This window comes from Dicentrarchus labrax, unplaced genomic scaffold, assembly GCF_905237075.1.
Source record: "Dicentrarchus labrax unplaced genomic scaffold, dlabrax2021, whole genome shotgun sequence".
Classification (NCBI taxonomy): Eukaryota; Metazoa; Chordata; class Actinopteri; family Moronidae; genus Dicentrarchus; species Dicentrarchus labrax.
The window spans coordinates 13849396-13868894 of record NW_026136710.1 but is presented as its reverse complement, the minus strand read 5'-3'; the positions used below and the strand labels follow the sequence as shown (position 1 = coordinate 13868894).

The following is a 19499-nucleotide window of genomic DNA, read 5'->3' as shown; positions in this document are numbered from 1 at the left end:
GAACAGGGACCATCAGTTCCAGTAGTAAGCCTTACATTACACTAATTACTAATGTGAACTGTAGCCTTAAGAGAAAAACAGTAGGCTGGCACTAGCTGTGCATACAAACTTGTCTGTACATATTTGGACTGAGAATGAAGAAGAGCAGGGTGACATTTGCATAGGCAGCAGAAAGATTTGAAAAAGCGTGGAGAAACTGGCTGATGAAGTTTAATAGCAATGCTGCAGTAACAGAAGAAACCGCTTGATCCTGCGCTTCTTGTGCACTGTTACAGTTTTTAATAGGCATGGTCACAACACTCAGTTTCGCTTTACTGCACATGAGAATGAATAATAATAATAATAATAATAATAATAATAATAATAATAATAATAGGCACATCAACGTGCATTTAACATGCCCACTGAACAGACTGCATGCACTAACGTCAACGCCACGTCCCAAAATAACAAAACAGAAAACAGCCTGAGCAGCTGCAAGCGGTAAACGTGGCATACACGCTGCATGTGATCCCCTCACACCGACAAGCATTGCATAAAAACAACGTTACCAAACTTGCGAGTACCATCGTGCACTGAACTGTGTTGCATGAGAGCAGTGTGGTTTGCACACATGCGGACTTACACTCGGTTCTGGCCGGTACAGACTGTCCCCGGATAAGACACTCGGTGCAAGAGCTAAAAAGTTGAAGAAGTGGAGTCGTGGGAAAAAGTCCGAATAGTTTGTGAATGCCAGAGACAGAGGTTTAATAGTGTGGCCCGGGAGCTGCAGTTAGCTGTCAGGTACTGTATAAGCCTGAGCGCTGACTGTAGTTGTAGTTCCTGTCGGGACTCCTCCCCTCCTCCATACAGTCTCTACTCTCAGAAATACCATTTGAGTTGGGGCCAACACATTAGGTCAGTCAGATAAGGACACTGCAAATAAATAACTGATGTTGGGCAGAAGAGAGTTTAAGCTACAGAAATGTATAGAATTTCATAACCATAGCATGCATTAAAGGTAAAATATACATGACCTATGGAGCTCAAACATGGATCAGTATGGTCCTTCAGGCAGTTCACAAGACCAAATCCAGGTGTGAGGACTCAGCAGGTTGCAGGATTGTGCTTAAATAACGTAATTGAGCATTTTTTTAAAAACATTTATTTGTTTGCTTTGATGTACTGACCAAATGTTGCTGGTTAAGTATATGCACAGGGTTTTATGTACAAATATAAATAAAATATGTGGTTTCCTGTCTCTTTTTCTGATTTTACATTTGGGTAAAATTAACATTACATGAGATGAGCGTGTAAGTCCTTTGTCAAGACATTGTCAAAGGAGAAACACAGCAGTTGATTTGTTGTTTGCTGTGTGCAGATTAAATTATATAAACTGTCTGATGAGTGTGTGTGTGTGTGTGTGTGTGTGTGTGTGTGTGTGTGTGTGTTGGAGGGGGGTGTCATGGTAGCAGCTGTTGTTGCAAGTCCTCGAGGTCCAGAGCCCAAACGAAGCAGAAGTAACAAATCAGATCAACACAGCACAACATGTATGAAGAGATTGTATGTGTGTGATGCATTGAATATATAGTCATGGCGATTTTGCAGTGTGGGAAAGAGGAGTGAGAAGAGAAGACCTTTTTAAAGCTCAAACACTGCTGCCCAGTAATTCAACATTATGAAACCTTATGCTCTGTAGGCCTGAGCCTTATGCAGTTTATCTGCCTGCCAAGTTGACCTCGTGAATCCCCACCTCCAAGCCAGCAGCCAATAAGGCGCTGAGTTTAGGTTCACACCAGTGATAGGAGGTTCTCTCCAGTTCATACAGCCTGGAGCAGCCAGTCACTATCTTATGTAGCCTACTGTGTGTGTGTGTGTGTGTGTGTGTGTGTGTGTGTGTGTGTGTGTGTGTGTGTGTGTGTGATCTGGCGTACGTTTGAAACAGAGAAAATTGTCTACTCTGACCATTGAACTTTGTTGTCTTCCTCAAACCCCTTTGATGTGTTTGAACAGGTTGAACTAGTAATTAAGTGCAGCATGGCATGTGCAACTGTGTGCTGTGCTTGTGCAAACAGCAAGCCTAGATGCACATAGATTGTATATTGTTACTTATCTTTAGCTATGTTTTATTATATATTATAGGTGCATAAACTACAGTTTATGAACTTCTTTTTAAAATTCAAAAATGTAAAATTATTATTATCTCTTTGCAATAACAATTAGAGCATGTCACTAATGGATTCACGTTTTAGACTCCTTAATGTCTGAAATAAAGGTGAAATCAAACTGACTGAGATTGAGAAAATGTTTGATGATAGATGTGAAGTGGAATAGGGATTATATCAGAGTTACTAACTGCTGACCCTTAGTGGTGATAACAGGTCGGTGCATGAGAAATGGAAAAATAAAAACAGGCCCTCACCTCAGTGTAGGTTGACGCCATAATCAAAGCTGTATACTGATGGAGACTAACTACAGAGAGCGGAGCTACCTGCCAGTTGTTTGCTTGAATATTCTATGTGAATTGAAAAGCCTGGATTTACTTAGAACGCACTTAAAAGTTCTTTATGAAGTACACAAAAATAAAGAATTAATGGCTAAGGATGGTGCAACTTTATATTGTTCTTAATGTCAACACATCTCATGAAAAGACCAAAACCAGCAGTGTCTTCATCCATCTCTCAACACTGTCTTACTTCCCTATCCTGTCTGTGGACCACGCTCATTCAGTCACTAGGAACCAGAATCGTAATCAAAATTGAAGTGTTTCATTAAAAAATGTCCTATCTATAGGTTTTAAGGTGTGTTATTAAATGTTGAACAAATAGGAGGAAATAGTGTATTTGTTGGGGACTCACCTTTCAGGTTGAATTCACATTTGGTCTTCTAGTGAGTATTTGGGCATCAGGGCAGTATATGTGTGATTGAGTGTAAATAAACTACAGTGTGTGCATTCATGGTGATGAAGGAACATGTCAGTGCAACGGTGTGTGGAGCTTCTGTGGCACAGAGGAATAAGATCAGGCTTTGGATACACACACAATAGTAGTTAGTGGGATACATGTATTGTTACTTTTGGTCTTTTTATGGGATGTGTTTACAATGTGCAAAATATATATTATATATATTGATATTACCAGCCTTATCCTTTAAAACAGTCAAAGAAATACATTTACACATTGACCATTTCTATGCTTTAGATTTTCTTCTTCTGGTGAAATTCTTGTGCAATAATCTTTTCATGATTTGTGTTACTCAGCTAGCTTCTGACTAGCTTAGCTGTGGTTTTCAATGGCTTTAATTAAACCAAAACTTGCAGCTGTGTGCTAAAGTGAACGCAATTATTCTGTCAAAAGGAGCACAAGATATATCCAGAGCCATTCTAGCTATTGGCTAGATTGTGGGTGTAAGTTAACATCATCATCAGTTACCTCGTTATTTTTTTTTATATACTAAGTCAGTATTTTGAGAAAGTTTCTGATCTGTCTGAATGACTTACAGAATCCTTTTTTTCTCCTTATTATACTGGCGGAAATGGGCTTCCATAGAAACCATTTTATACCCCTACTGCCATGGTCGCAATCATTTACCCTCTGCTGCCCTCCCCTCATTGAAATGAATGGAAGTGGCGCGCATCAGTATGAAAGCCCCATGAGGTGTGGCTATGGCAACCACAGAAACTGAATGACACACCTCTTCATCTGCATGAAGGCTATTAGAGCAACATCAGCCTCAAAGTTTAATTATTCAGTCTAGAACAATAAACGACATTCCTGATTTTAATTAACAAAACTTGCCATACATTAATTGGGTCATATTGCTAACCATTTAATCTGTGTTATCAATCCACTCTATGTCTAAGCTTCGTGATGATATACTAGGTGGATAGCAGCAGTCTGTGGTGTACAGGTTTTACTGTAGAGCACACTGAGCTGGACTCGTGCTTTTCCAATAAGTAAGTCATTCAGACTTGTGGTGTTAGGGTTGTGGCCTTTTCAAAATTGCATTTTTGGTTCTTGGGAAGTATTGTACATCATTTCCAGTTATTGTTTCTGGTTTCATGTTTCTAGCTCATTCCAGCCCATTTGAGCCACTGCAGCAGGCTTATAATTATAAATCGACATAAACACAGTAGGGTTCTACCACTTTGGAGTGTGAACTATAAATATGCAAAAGTGGTTTGTTTCATTGTTTTATTACATTTTGAGAGTTTCATAAAATTTTAAAATTTTAGTAATATGGAAATATGTAACTTTTTTTCCAAAGACATTCAAGAAATACAAGCACCCATGCCATGCCTGGTCCACCTGGTTATTGCATATCAGATATATTACACCCTCTTGTGGTGGATTTTTGTAAGTACAAAATCTGGTAGTACTTTTTCCAAATTACTGTATACCTACATACTTTTCTATCCACAGAAAGTGTGCTTCATTAACACATAAACACATTGAGTCAGTATAAAATCAACTTTTTTATTAACGTTTAAAAGTTTGCTGTACAGTTTTCATCTGAATACAAATGTATTGCTCAAAGTCACACACGCAGAAGCTTTTGGCAGAAATCCCATTGCACTTTGATAGCTTGCTTTACATTATGTTGTGTGACTCATCCATCAGCCACATCAAAAAAAGACAAATAAATTAAGAAACATGAAGAAAAAGCAACAATAACAGACAGAAAATGAATGAATAAATGCTTATGAAGACAGACAAATGTAATATAAGGGTAGTGTAACTTGATCATCGTGATTTAAAACCATGAGGGACATCAGAATTACAACATCATTTACTTGCATTGCAACTCCATGCAGACGTGTCAACACATTCTTAGATGTAAAGATCTCAGTGATGCTACAAAAAGGCTGTTTTAATATGGCTTTAATTGACTTAAGACTGGATGAATGTTTGACACCAGGTAGACCAAAATTACCCTCTTAGATGTACAAGTGGAAATAACATCTCAAGATACTGCATTTATTTTATACAAATATTTGAGCACTCCCCAAATCAGCTGTTTATTTCTAATGAGCATGTCTAAAGGAATAGTAGTCCACTGACCTGTCAAGTAATTGTGCAGTATCATAGTGCCAAGCATATGTACTTTCAATTCAAACATTACTTTGACATGTGAAACATTTTTTAGGTTTGGATAATGGGAACTGCTTTTTAAGATACTTAAGTTAAGTCAGATATGTCTTAGTTAGAGTCTAAACATTTTGTGGTTTCATCTTAAGAATATCATTTAGTTTTCTAAATACATAGAACAGAGTTTGATACTTCAGAAAACATAACATTAAAAGAGCCAGCGTATAAGCATTGACCTGGTGGCAGTAGAATTATATAAAATCTGACCTTTCAATTTCTCAGGCTAAATGTAAAATACACCAAAACACAGCCATAGAGTAGAAGGTTGTCTAATAGGGTCGGGCGATATGTTTTTCCAACCGGCCACCGCCAGCCCAACAACCGGTAATTGCCGATAAATTTGCACATGCATGTGTGCTGCGCCTGGTTGGATCCTCTGTGATTTACCTTGTTATTGTATTCCCTGCCGTCAAACTAGTCGAAATAAACACGCAGTTCGATGTGAAAATATTCTTTGGAGGCAGACCATTTATAAAATGACAAAAATTGCACCAAAAACCCAAAACAAAAGACAACTGGTGATGGACTGGACTGGAGATAGCCGATATATATCGGCCAACCCTATTGTCTAATGGTTCAATGTTTTTTCAGTTAATCTATGGATGACTTAACATTTTAAAGAAGCTTAAATCATTCAAATGCAAACATTCAATGTGTTAGTTTCACTAACAAAATATTTCCTGAATACAATCTGGTACCGCTGAAATAGTCTTATACTGTCCCTAGAAACCATGAGGTACATCAGCTTTAAAGCCAATGGAAACATTAATTAGGGTCAGTCTAGCTTTGTGTTTAATACAAATGTATCTCTTTACAGTCCCATTGGAAGACATTCACAAATGGAGAAGTGAACAGACAGTTGTACCGAGAAATAATAGCAATAACAATATCAGACCTTTGTCCAGACTTGCCAGGAGTTTTGAACAGTGCAGCTACTGGAGCCTCAGTCAGCATTCAACTTGTGAATGTGAAACTTGTGGTGTCAACTTCTTGACATCAGCCATACCAAACAGTTTAAACTTAAACATAATGAAGAAAAAAAGGTCTGAATAAAGTAAAAAATCATAAGTATGGATTGTTCTTGCGAATAATCTACTGTGCAAATTCAAGCATTTGAATTGCTAAGACATCGGTACTAGTATTGAAAACACCCATTGTTTTAAATGTCTTTACAAACAGACTCAATTCACACGGTCCCTCATATTGTTTCCCCCAAAAAATAATATTGTGCTTTACATTTGCTAACATGCTTGGGAGTCCAGTTTAAATCACACTGAGCATGTCAGCAGTAAGACACAGAGTGGACTGAAATAAAGTCTGAGAACACTTTCTCTTCCCGACGCCTGTCTCTCTGACCTCATGGCCTTTTGACCTGCATGTCCTCCACGGCTACGTCTTATTCGAGCTAAAGTTCATCCTTGTAGGCCGCTGATAGCATGTCGGGTGACGGTGCGGCCCCTTTCAGGGTTTTGTGGGAACCCCTCCAATCGGTGCGTACAGAGTCATCATCCCACAGAGTGGATGTCTCTGTGTCACTCACCCACTGGGCGTCACCAGCGTAGTGACACGGTTGGACCAGGAGGGGGTGTGTACTGAAGGCTTGTAAGTTCCTGTTGGGGAAATGGGACTTGTAGTCCTCGCTGCAAAGAGGGAACAGTGATAGAGATTATGTAGATTTGATTTGATTTGAGACTTAAACACAAGATATAACTTCTTTCGTATGGAAAACTGCGTCAGAGTTGAAGGTTTTCCTACAATTCAGTGTTAATCATTAATACCAGTGACATTTTGTGATGTATTTGAAATACACTGATTTGACAAGAGATGGAGACAGAGGCTGATTTTCATAAACAGTTTGGTTACTCTTAGCATGAAGGGCAACAGCAGGACCAATGTGCGGTGCATGGTCATTGTGCATTCTTAGCGGACCAGTCAAGCATATCGAATTAGAATCATAGAGGTGAGAGAGAAAGGGAGAGAGAGAACAGAGAAAGTGGGTTGGCTGTAAGCCAGTTTTCCACACATGATGGAGCACACAGACACTGCGAGGCTTTCTGGTTTGCAGGCCCTTCAGCTCAAGGTGCATTTTATCTCCTACAGTCAGCGCCATGTGTGTCTCAGTTACTCTGCTAGATTGTAACTGTGGGACGATGAGAAAAGTCATTAGGTTAGAGCTAATGTTAGGGATATTAGGGTTAGAAGTGGGGTCAGGGTTGCATAATTGCAGCCAAACAATTGAAAACAAGTAAACAAGAGTTTAGAGCCATGTTTGTTCCAAATTTCATGGCAATGCTTTCTGGGGCCCAGCTGCTAAGGGGGGGCACATTGAGGCCAGCAATAATCAGGATACATAGTAGCGAGAGAGAGAGCATATTTGGGGACGGCCCATTCCCTCAACCTTTTCAGGGGCCCAGCCATTTCTGTGGGCGGGCCTGGTCTCATTTCTGTGTGAATACTGTGCTGTCTCTACTGTGTTTGTGGTCCTTGTCCAAGTCTCCATGGCTGAGAGGTCGTGTGGCTAAGGTTCTACCTATTTGGTGACACCTGAAGTTGTTCAGTGTCCTCCTGCACCCATACTATTCACATATATTTTATAATCTTCATGTGTCAGAAATAGTCATCAGTATTTGTATATAATGTGACTTTGTTGGTTTGTTCTGTACATGCAATGTTTATGGCATGTATCCCTCCTCTTCGGCTCGTCCTCAGGTTTCTTACATTTTACATTGGGGAGTTGTCCGTCACTCGAATTGAGGGTCTAAGAACAGAGGGCGCTCAATGCTGTACAGATTGTAAAGCCCCCTGAAATTGTGATTTTGGGCTATATAATATAAATTTGGCTTGACAAACCATCTAACAGCTGTCCGAGACCTTTCACTAAAAAACAAAAATGTGAACCTCACGAAAGTTCACTGGGATTCATCCTCTGGGCACAATGACTGTCTGTACAAAATTTCATCCAATAGTTGCTGAGGTATTTCAGTCTGGACCAAAATGATGGAATGACCGTCAGACCAGCCAACATTCCCATCCCTCAACCCATACCAATAGCATGACTAAAAACATTAAAGGAAATGCTAGTTTTATAACAGTTCAGCACAAGTCTGGCAACAAACACATCTGAATCCCCTCTGGCAACCACACTGCACCTAAAAAACTGACAATCCACATTGCCCAAAATCCAGACAATCAATCCCAGAAAGAGATGCTGCCATGAAACCTGTACATCATAAAAAGAAAAATATTCAGAAAGCTTACAGACCTACTTTGAAATGTGGTGTTCTAATTCAGCTCGACAGGCACTGCATATTAAACTGACAAGAATAGAGATTATGGCCAAAAACGAGAAGTAAAAGTAGTAAAGTAAACCACAGACTTTACTATAGTTCTTTAATCTTCTAACGCCACAAAAAAAAACTAGGCTAAATACATAGCATGTATGCAAGTTTGGGCAACTATAGGGAAGAATGTTTGGAGCAATTATGAGGTCAGCTTTAGCTTTATAGATGTGGCAGCACAAGGACGTTGTAGAGTGCTGAAAGAGTTTTATCACAGAAGTCACGAAATGTGAAAATGATTGATAAGAAACAATCATATAATTTCACCAAAATATTCATCAAGATCAAAGATTAAAACAATAACAGTATGAGTGTGCATGCGTGTAAGTGCAACAAGTGTTTGGATTCAGTGTTGTCATACATACTTGGGATGTTTGTCATACATGATGGGGAGGAATTCATCGACAGGCAGCATCTTGGAAAGTGGCTCAGCGTTGAGCAGTTTCTGGGCTCCCTGCAGGGAGATGGCATAGGACAGAGTCCAATACGAGTAGTCAGCCACCACCAAGTTGTGAACGTTCTCCACTGCCTCCTCCTTTCCAGGATTCACCTGCTTCCTGCCCAAGTATCTTTAGCCACAACGAGAAATAGGAGAGGATGAAGGACACAAACTATAATGAAGAAGAATTCGAATCCGTTTTAATGGCTTTAGGTAGGTTTTCACATACAAGACATCTGCCTTGGTATAATGGTACATAACAATAAATATGAGAAAAATAAAAATACAGATGAAATAAAGACAATAAAAGAGAAAATACATGCAAATCTGAAAAGGAAAAAAAAGAAAGAAAAGAGAAGAGGCAATGTTCAAAACATCTGGGGACTGTTCCAGTGTTGCTTTTCTTTGCGGCCATATGGGTTGGAAATCATTTTTAAAGCATCGTGTCTTTTTTTTTGCAGCATTTGTTCTGCATGTGTGTCCAACCATTTTCAGAGAGATACGGCAACCACAACGCACACAAAAAAGAATGATAGAGACGGCTTTCATTGTGTGCCTGAAGTTTGGTCTACTCATTCCAGTATGATTTCAAGTAGAAACATTTGTTTCTTTGTCCTGTGGAAACCTTCATCACAGAAACGCCTGTGCACAAATGAGTGATGTGCATTCCTGCACGGGAATTTTTCCTTCTGACTTCTGACCCCATTCCTCACCACACATACACACAACATACCTTTAAGGATACTGTATTGCCTTAACCTGACCTTACCCATCCCTGCCTAACTGTCAACATTAGCCTAAATCCTTTTAAAACAAGAACCAGGTGAATAAAATGTGTCCCTCTTACATTATGTCCCAGTCCAGCTCTACTTTCTCGGCCTCCTCCATCAGTCTGAGGACTCGCCGTTTGAAGTTAGCCTGGAAGCGAACGTCGTCCTCAAATACCAGCGCCTTGTCCATCTGCATGTCCACCATCTGAGGAGGAGAGAGACAAACATTTGTTGATGGTTAAGGCATAAAGAGAAAAAAACAAAACATTCAAGATTTGAGACTGATGGAGAAAGAAAAGATGGGAGAGACTTAAAAAGGGTCCAGTTCCAGTCCAGTTCCAGATCTCCTCTTTTTTTAATAGCAAAGGAAAGAATTTTGAGTTTTGGTTCTATGAATTTCAGTCTTTAAAATTAAGTTTATTTATTTATTTATACTTAAAACTGTTGCAGTGAATGCAATAAAAAAGATTTGTATTTTTTTAATTGATAAATTGTCCTAACCCCCATCGCCTCTAAATACATTTTTAAAGGGATTTGGATGGTTTTGATCAACAGATTAAGATGCACAACAACTCTAACCCCAACCATAGACCAGAATGCCATTGTTCTCTCATATAAGAGTGCAGCCAGCAGCCGGTTAGCTTAGCACAAAAAACGGAAACAGGGGCCAAAAAGCTAGCCTGGCTGGGTGAATTATCGTTTTTGTACAAATTAAACAAACATGGTATAGGATGTTAATTAGTCATGCATATATAATGTATAATGTATAGTGTGAGTGTCTTCTCACCTCCTTCCAGATGAAGAAGTGGCTGAGGAAGCAGCCCACCTCTCCTTTGGTTAGGGTGCGTCCAGAGAACGGGTCATAATAGCCTGGCAGCAGGTCGACACCCAGGATCTTAATGTCACTACTGTTCAGTGCACTGCACACACACACACGCACACACACACATATTATATACTATGAATTAAACAAAACCATGATGCATCAGTACATTTCTGAAGAGATTTTTTTTTCCTTCCCACCAACTATTCTCCAATCTAATCTTTCTGTCAGTATCTGCTATTCTGGCATTGATTTTTTTTATCTCTTTCTCATGGAAAAACAGAAACACTCAACAACATACTTCCCATCTAAGCCAGTTGAGTGCTCTTTCCCTGTGAGTGTACTCACTTTCCATCCACAGCGTCCACCACCTTGACGTCAATCTCCAGCTCATTCAGAGAGAACAACATCCGCTCTCTACGGTCCGGACGCCGTCGCAGATTAATCAGATATATCTGAGGAGACGAGGACAATGATTATTTAACACATCAAAACTGAAATCACTAACCCCAATCTTTGACTTCTGTCAACAAGTCTATAGTCTGTACTTTCTTTTCTGTAATAATGTAATTCTCACTTCTAAAGGATGGAAACAGCCTGAAAGTTGATTTCCTTCATACTTTCATTATTTAATAGTCCTTTGTGTGACTTTAAAAATGAAATGGAAAGCAGATGTGAAGACAAGTAAGGCACAACACCAGGATTCTGATTAATGCCATTCAAGAATCAGGGTAAGTAAGACAAAACAGATAGCCATAATCATTTTAGAAGTTGAGATGTTAGGGTACAATGTTTTTTTTCACAGATGCTGAGACTACCATGTTGGTCTAGAAATATCTAATATATATCAGAAATAACTCTGAAACAGAGCTACATCCCAACTGGAAAAACAATGGGGTGTCTCTTACTTCATCATAGCCCATGAGGTCTCTCTGCTTTGGGATCGTATGGACAAAGTGTGAGGGCTGCATTGGAGGACCATCAACTGTTTGACAAAGAGGGAACAAAATATAGAAGAGAGCTTTTAAAATATATATAAATAAAGCTGAACCAACACAACATAGTGAATACTGTTTTTCGTATATTTTTCAGTCTGTGTTATCAGTTTGGTTTGTTTATATTCTCTGTCAGCATTTGTCTTAAAATAGGGAATACAGCCTGCTCTTACTCATGGACTCAAGATGGACATGGACGAAGTTGAGGCGATCATCTTCCAAGGAGTGGTGAGGTTTGGCCGGGACGTTCAGGTAGCCGTAGCGCTCCTTGTTACACAAATACATCTGTATCTCTAAGTAGGATTAAAAAAATGAATGAATCAATTAATGAATGAATGAACGAACGAGACATTTGAGTCAACCCTATTACTTGTCTTGTTCTCCCCATCTTTAAGGGGTTTGCCATTACAAAAAACATAATCACAAGCAAGTGCTGACGAACCTGCAGCTCGGCAGGAGAAGGCGAACACAATGATGTCGTCGTAGGGCCACGAGTAGTCCGCGTGAGGAGGGAAGAAGGCCAGCTTCTTCATGCCTTCCTTTCTTAAATCCAGCAGCAAGGTGGAGTGGACCATGGGCACGGGGAAGCAGCCCAGTCTGTGACGGTGACGGGTGGGGAAATACTCTGCTGTTCGACGATAATATCCCTGAGAGAGAGATGGATTAGGATGTGTAGAGGGCGCTCATAGAGAAATATAAATAGAGCAACTGCGGTTACTTTTAACATAACCTTTAATCTCGGTTCAGTCAATTTTCTGCCCTATACATTAAAAAAAGTCACATTTATTTTAAAACAAATATCTTCTCAGGGGGGTGTTTTTGCTAAAGAGGTTTTCTAGTCCTTAATGTATGCAACTCAGTAATGATTGAGCACAGTTGTGCGCATGTGTTTCCCTTCCAGTGGATGATTGATCACTATCAAGTTCACACTCACCTGTGGAGTGATTCCGCACCAGTAGTTAGAGTACGCTCCCTGAGAGTCTAGCATGGGAGCAATGACTGACTTGTTCTCTGCTATCAGCAGGTTGAGGGTATCTGGGTTGGTGAGGATATTATCTGTGTCAGCGTACTGAAACAGAGAGACAGAGGAGACACAGGAAAGAGCAGAAAAAACAGGAGAGTGACTGTGGTGTTATGTCTCTGGAACAATCAGTGCCAAAATCTTTTCTGGACTGGAGCAACTGCAGCAAAGAGGGAACAAATCGCATCAGATAAATCAAGTGAAGGGGCCTGATATAAATCTTAAACTGCTGTCACAAGAAAGATTCTTTTATTATGTACCAGGATGTAATCAGCCCAGCGTTTCCTGGCAAAGTTTAGCACTGCCTGCTTCAGCTTCATCACATACTCATATCTGCTGTTGGGCCAATGCTTAGGACCCAACTCTCCTGCATAGGACCTAAAACAGAGAGACACAACAGACATTACAGTTTATTGCCGTACTGATTTTATTGTACCTTTCCTAAATAAGTTAAGAGGTTTTAGCAACTCTTAAAGAAAATATGGGGTGAATTTATTCATCCAAATAAATGCTATGAATCGTCTATATATATTCTATACACAGCTTAAAATACAGCTAGACTGACAGCCTATAGAGTTCAGTGATAAGCAGATTAGTTCACTCCAACTGTATAATTGACATGCACAAATCATTTCCACTAATGGCCTCTTCAGCTCAAACAGATGTCCATACAGAGTTATGCGTATGGACAAGCAGAGGCGTGCTGCATCATTCCTGATTATATTAAGTGAAAATGAGCGTTAACTGTAAGCAATACAGTGGCTCCACCATGACTAATAAATGAACTACAGTCTAAGAGGCTATTAAGGTATGTTAATAAACTTCACAAAAGACTGCGCAGGCAAGAGCCGTGCAGTTTTGGACCATTTGCACATTTATTTGGTTACCCCCAGTTGATAAATTCAACTCATCACCAACAGAATCGCGCTTCAAGGAATCTGATTGTGATACTGATGAAATAAAAGACAACACGCAGGCTTACTCCCGTCTCATCCTTCATATTAATGCACCCAATGAAGTGTCCTGGCTAACTAAGTTTGCTTAGACCAACAGGATCAGGACAGGATGTTTGCCTGGATCACAACTGTAAATAAAGTTCAATAAATTAATATAGTTGGACTTACGTGGGCTGGTCCATCGGTCTCCACTCAACATAATGGTAATATTTCTGCATCACAGTAAGCCACTCTTTCAGTATGGCTGTGGTGTTATCCGAGTTGTGATCTGTGGCTGCCCTGAGGTGCACAGAGAGAAAGCAGATTGTTAAAATACATGATCTGACCAAAGAACTGATATGTTTCAAAAGGAATCCCAACAAATATTTACAAATAATAGCTAGTCTCATGTCTGTGATTGAGTTGCATTTTCTTACATCTTTAAGCACACTCAGTTGATTCAGTGGTGCAGCCTACAGTTCACAGCACACTGTTACTGCATATAGTCCTCTGAAATATGCTTTGGATCTCTTTTCCCTCACAGAACAATTTCTGAGAAAGCTTTATTTAAAAGAGAAGATGGTCACCACTTTGAAGAGCATCACTAACCCATTAATGTCCACATTAATATGGAATTTCTTAATTCCCTTTGCAGCACCTAAAGTATTAAGCACACATTTTTAAAAATGGTCAAAACATGAGGCTACAGCACAAGATTTTTCTTAAGATACTTTTAGTTGTTAGTTACTAGGGGTTGCTTTTTATTTGACAGGAAACAGCTCTATATAATAATAGCTTCATTTCAGATCTTTATAACTTTTTATATACACATTTTCTGGACTGTTACACTAGATACAAAAAGAAAAAAGTTTTTTCTTGGTCCAGTATTTCCACTGTGGAGACCTAAGAAACATTTTATAATGCACTCTGATTCTGGATAAAATGAGTAACCCCTAGTGACTAAATGCAGTGTGCTCCAGTGTGTCTCAAACACTATAATGGAGTTTTATCACAATGGTACCATTGGATTCAGAACAACTTTAATTTCAATAATACACATCATTGATCCAGTGTTAATATTATTTTACATGTTAAATGAATTTTAGGGGTTATTTTTGTCAACTTTGTCTACCAATTAAGGCTTGATAAATATGTGAAATCCAAACGTTTTCTGCATGCCTTGAGAGTTTCCACTGCAAGATTTGTGTTTCCACCTCTGTAAACTCTGTGTCCTTCACATACTAAATATAGTGGTTAGTCATTAATGGATTAAATTGGATGAGGAACTAGTTAGTGTGATGTTTAAAGTAAAACGGGATATCACATTGGCACCGAGATAAAGTATTTTGATTTACTAGGTATTTAATTTGCTAAATTAGCTGAAAACACACTCTTATCTAGTTCTTTCATCCATGAACAATTTCTCAATGGATTTTTAGAAAATGTACTTTATCATGATATTGATATTGTGATATAAAGTGTCTTATACAGAGACATATCCTGCACACCCACACACATACACTGCTGTGAACACCTACAGCACCTTTACCACCTTTGTGCAAAACACACATCACATTTTTAATGTTACACCATTATTCCCCATTGGTGGTGTTATATGATTATCGGGCTCTGTTTTGTGCCGCAACAGTTAATGTTCCCCTTCTTGGTTCTTCAAATCAAACTTTGAATACAAGCAGAATAGCTTTTAGATGAGATCAGGGCTACTTTATGACACATAAAGTAACCTCACTGAGTCACAGCCTGCTAAAACCCCTTGGAGGACAGCTCAGTTTGTGGGTTTTACTCATGATCGTTAGACATATTTTACAATAAAATCACTGCACAGGAAGAGTATCAGTTAGAAGTTACTCCACAGAAGAGAAAATGTCATGCAGTCCACAGTAGGAAATGAATGTGGCAGAGTGAAAGGCAGCCTGTGCCGTGAAAGGCGCAGAGGGGAACAGGGGAGGGGGTAGGACGCTGCTGCTTTCACAAACTAATTTAAATGCCATTGACCTTTTGAACGGCTGCAATCGTCGGATAAAAAAAAAAAAAGCAGAGCCGTCTACAAACAGCCTGGCAGTGCATGCAGCCCACAGTGTCCATGCAAGGGGAAAAAACCCACCACACAGAGATGCGATCTTTGGGGTAGTTGAGTCTCTCCAGAGCTCCGAGGTAGTACGGCAGGGAATGAGCAGTGTTCCTGGCTATGATAGCGATAACCACCGTAGGAAGCTGCATTTTCGACTCCTCCGGATACTTTTCCTCCGAAAAGTAAGAGTCAGCCTGGAAAACCAAGGCCAGTAAAAGTATAAAGTGAAGTAACATGGTGGAAGGATAAGGAAAATCCACAGTGCTAAGGCACAGCACGTAGCCGCTGGACGCGTCAGCAGTCCAAGAAAGAAAAGAAAAAAATCAGGGCTTTCCCAAATGTTTAACCCCCCCTCCTTATCGTACAAGCTGGCTCGCTTTTTCCAAGAACAAATCCAAACCCAGTCACGAGAGAGGGTTAAATTACAGCTTCCGCTTTTAGGCCCGTGGCACAAGAAAAAAGTCTGACAACGCCATCCAAAGATGAAGGCGTGATTTGGCCAGGTTGTAGTTCTTTGTAAATCTCAGGAGACAAGCATGGTGACATAGTGGGGAAGCTATGTTTCAGGAATATACAGCCAGAAAAACCCTCTAAACATCCGCTTATCACTCGTTCTGCAAGAGCTAAATCACCTATAAATGTGTAAAATATAAAGAAATTCACTGATAGTAACAAGTGATAATACATTGTGTCAGCAATAGTAGTTCAGCTCTTTTCTCCCTTTACGCGTAATTTGTGGGTCAGACATTTAGACCCCAGTGTAAGTGTTTCCACTCATATTAAGGGTTATAAAATACAACTTGGATGAGATATATTGGTGTAGTATAAAATAAAAAAAAAACATGAAGGACACAATGTACATCATGTACATGTTCTGGTGTGTTTATTCTGGTAGCAGTTTCAGAGACTCACCAGCAGAGGGAGGTTTTGATCCAAGAGAAGACCCATTACTCAAACTGAGTGTCTGTCTGAGGCCTTTGATCTCATGCTTTCTTCAGTCAACCAATTATAGTTTCTTAAGTACACCACTCAAGTACAATGCTGGGGTTACTTCACGCATTTAGAGCCATAAATAGTTATTTTTATTTGGCAAGACTAGTATCTTTACATCGTACCAGTCTACATACAAAACATATGATCAACTTAGAAAATATGATGCATTGTTCTAGATTAAGGTACATAACAACTTATCTCCAATACTGTAATAATATAACACATTAAAAGGTGGCATTCTGCATAAAGACTGCATATTTGATGTATTAAATACTAGGGATGCACGGAAATTCTGTGCTGATACGATATAACAATTTGACCGATAGCTGTTGCTGATACTGACGGTTTTTTGTTGTTGTTCTTTATTCACCCTTTTGTGCCAGGGAACAAAGTCATCTACAAAAATAGGCATCTCTGCCTTGTTGTAGCTCAGCCTGTTTCTCTTCTCATGAGAGGAATGAGACGAAGAGCTGAACAGCCGCTTGCTGTCTTCGTGCACTGAACTGTCTGCGTGTTTGCGTGCCATTTGTGATAGTGCTTATATTTTTTCAATATAAATAATATAAATATGAATGACCAATACCACAACATTTAACCATTGCAAAATTGATGCAGATAAGTAGATAATTATTAGCAGGCCGATAACAAAAAGGCAAGATATTGGTGCATCCCTATTAAATACATTTTGCTGATAATACTTATGTACTAGTACATAAGTATTTTTACACTGTAGTATTGCTACTTTCACTTAAGTAAAAGATCTGAGTGTTTCTTCCACCGCTTGCTTTATCACATTACTGTATATAGACGGCTGTGTTGATGAGTTTTTAAAGAAACACAGGTTGTTGTTTTTTTTGCTGCTTACCTCACACACTCTGTGCAGCACACACGCTTTACTGTACTTTAGAAAGAAAAGATCATTTGGAAAAGGATCACCTCGACTGCCCTCCACTCAGTCATCACACACCTAAAAATATTTAAATAATAATGAAAAATAACACCTACATCACAATTCTGTTTGTTGATTTCAGCTCAGCATTCAACACAATCTCCCCCGTGAAACATGAAACGTATTGGTTAACTCAGAACTCTGGGCCTGAGTACGCACTCTGCTACTGGATATTGGACTTCCTCACAAACTGACCCCAGACAGTTTGGATTGGTGCTCACACCTCTTCCACTCTAGTGCTCAACACGGAGGCCCGCAGGGCTGTGTGCTCAGCCCCCTTCTGTTCACACTGTACACCCATTATTGCATCCGCCGACATGGAGACAACTCGTGAAGTTTGCAGATAACACCACCGTCATGAGCCGGATTTCAAACAATAATGAGACATTTCATATCAGACATATCGGGGGAGGAAATCAACAGTTTTGCAGAGTGGACCGACCTACTGCTTAACTTCAGCAAAACCAAGAAGCTGACTGTTGATTTTTGGGGGAAAGGAGGCAGAGACACACACCCCTGTTTACATCAGTGGAGCTAAGGTGGAGCAGATGAACAGTTGCAGATTCCTGGGAATCAATATCACAGAGAACCTGTAGTGGTCATTTCACATCTCCACACTGGTTAAGAAAGTGCAGATACGACTGTATTTCTTATGGAAACTTACAGAAGCTTCCGCTACTGTACCACCAGACTTAAGGACAGCTTCTTCCCTCAGGCTGTGAGACTGCTTGCATTCATCCTCAGTACTTGCAAAATGCAAAATAGTATTTTTTTTATTTTTATGACTTATTAATCAATTTTACAGTTAATAATTTTTATATTTTGTTTGTTTTATGAGTCGCATAAAGGGAACAACAACCCTGGGCTGTAAATGAAAATTAAATAACCTTAAATCCTTCAAATGATTTAAGATGATAGGATCTTGTTTATAAAGGTGGGGTTGGGTGGTGTGAAGCATGGGGAGTCTGGTGGAATGCCACAGTGGCAGCAGGGCCTCATGGCTATAGTCTCCCATTAGAGGGGTTAAGTAATGAGTTTAAAGTAGGAAACACTGGAGGCTTGATCTGTGAAACAATGATCAATGGGATGGACATTCAATCTAATATTCATTGGAATTCTTGGGATGGGGGGGGGGCATCACTGAGTCAGTGGAGTCATGATAGTTCTTAAGAACAAAATTGAATATTTCGGTTATTCAGCCAAGAGGACTTTTTAAATACAACTTGTAATTTGTCATTTTACATTTGCACTCTGGCTTTATTTCTCACAGCCCTCTAGCCTTGAGTGGTCTGAGAAGAGTGCTGTTGATAGCCATTGTTGAGAAAGAGCTACAAAAACAGAGATTAGTTCCTCAGTAAATAAAAGGGTCAGAAATGCTTCTTTAATGTATTGGGTTCCAGTATAATCCATAGCCGAGAGGAGGATGTGGGAGCAGACAGGCGCACTGGACTTAGGAATGGGGTGACTTTCAAAGTTGTGAACAGACGAGGCCAGGGGATTAAATGTGTTCTGGGTCACTTACAAAAGGAACAAGGCACAGTCGCAGTCACAAAGCAAAGAAATATGCCAACCAGAAATGGATGGAAAATGGACTCACTTAAATAAATATCCACTGGTATTTGTCAATCTTAGGTTCCTTTTAATTTAATAGTATCTCCCTAATGAGGTCATAACTGGTATATACTTCACTGCATCTCCAGTCCCCACTTCCCATTGTGTTCCTTAACACATTGGATCAACACAAGTGTTCAGCTCAGGTTTGCCTGCCGGGGACCACCTTGAACCTCTTTAATGACCCCTGGAGGTCCCTCGAGCCCAGTTTGAGAAACTCTTTTGACAGCTGTTGTCAGGGCTGTTTTCAAAAGAAATTAAGAAATACAAGATTCGAGCTCATTAGTGGATATATCGAAGTTTTAATCATTTTCCTTGTTTGTAGAGAGCATTGTCAAAAATGACTTTAAATTATCTTATCTAATTATATTAGACACAATATCACTTTCTAAATGATAGAAAAAGTG

The 19499-nt window shown here is 39.6% G+C and overlaps 2 protein-coding genes across 2 annotated transcripts in view; both read right to left on the bottom strand.

The window, feature by feature from the left end:
• sardh (sarcosine dehydrogenase) overlaps positions 1 to 823 on the bottom strand; it is a 46733-nt gene extending 45910 nt beyond the window's left edge. Inside the window, exon 1 of the mRNA XM_051412663.1 lies at positions 626 to 823. The gene's annotated coding sequence lies outside the window, so the exon portion shown is untranslated. The remainder of the gene's footprint in view (positions 1 to 625) is intronic.
• Positions 824 to 4440: 3617 nt separating this feature from the next.
• cercam (cerebral endothelial cell adhesion molecule) lies at positions 4441 to 16021 on the bottom strand. The gene is made up of 12 exons (XM_051412667.1): positions 15573 to 16021; positions 13637 to 13747; positions 12773 to 12890; positions 12426 to 12560; positions 11934 to 12138; positions 11665 to 11784; positions 11405 to 11481; positions 10845 to 10951; positions 10461 to 10593; positions 9751 to 9878; positions 8830 to 9033; positions 4441 to 6766 (listed from the first exon to the last, which is right to left on the bottom strand). The coding sequence occupies exons 1-12, from the start codon at positions 15773 to 15775 to the stop codon at positions 6532 to 6534; spliced, it is 1776 nt and encodes a 591-aa protein (XP_051268627.1). The 5' UTR covers positions 15776 to 16021; the 3' UTR covers positions 4441 to 6531.
• Positions 16022 to 19499: the final 3478 nt, after the last annotated feature.

Excerpts from the sequence above, each read along its gene's own strand:
- cercam (XM_051412667.1), bottom strand. The coding sequence starts at position 15,775 with ATGTTACTTCACTTTATACTTTTACTGGCCTTGGTTTTCCAGGCTGAC. Across the intron at positions 13,748-15,572 it reads AAAGATCGCATCTCTGTGTG|GGCAGCCACAGATCACAACT; the intron begins GTGGGTTTTTTC and ends TGTGCACCTCAG. Across the intron at positions 11,482-11,664 it reads TGTCCATCTTGAGTCCATGA|TTGATGGTCCTCCAATGCAG; the intron begins GTAAGAGCAGGC and ends TTTGTCAAACAG.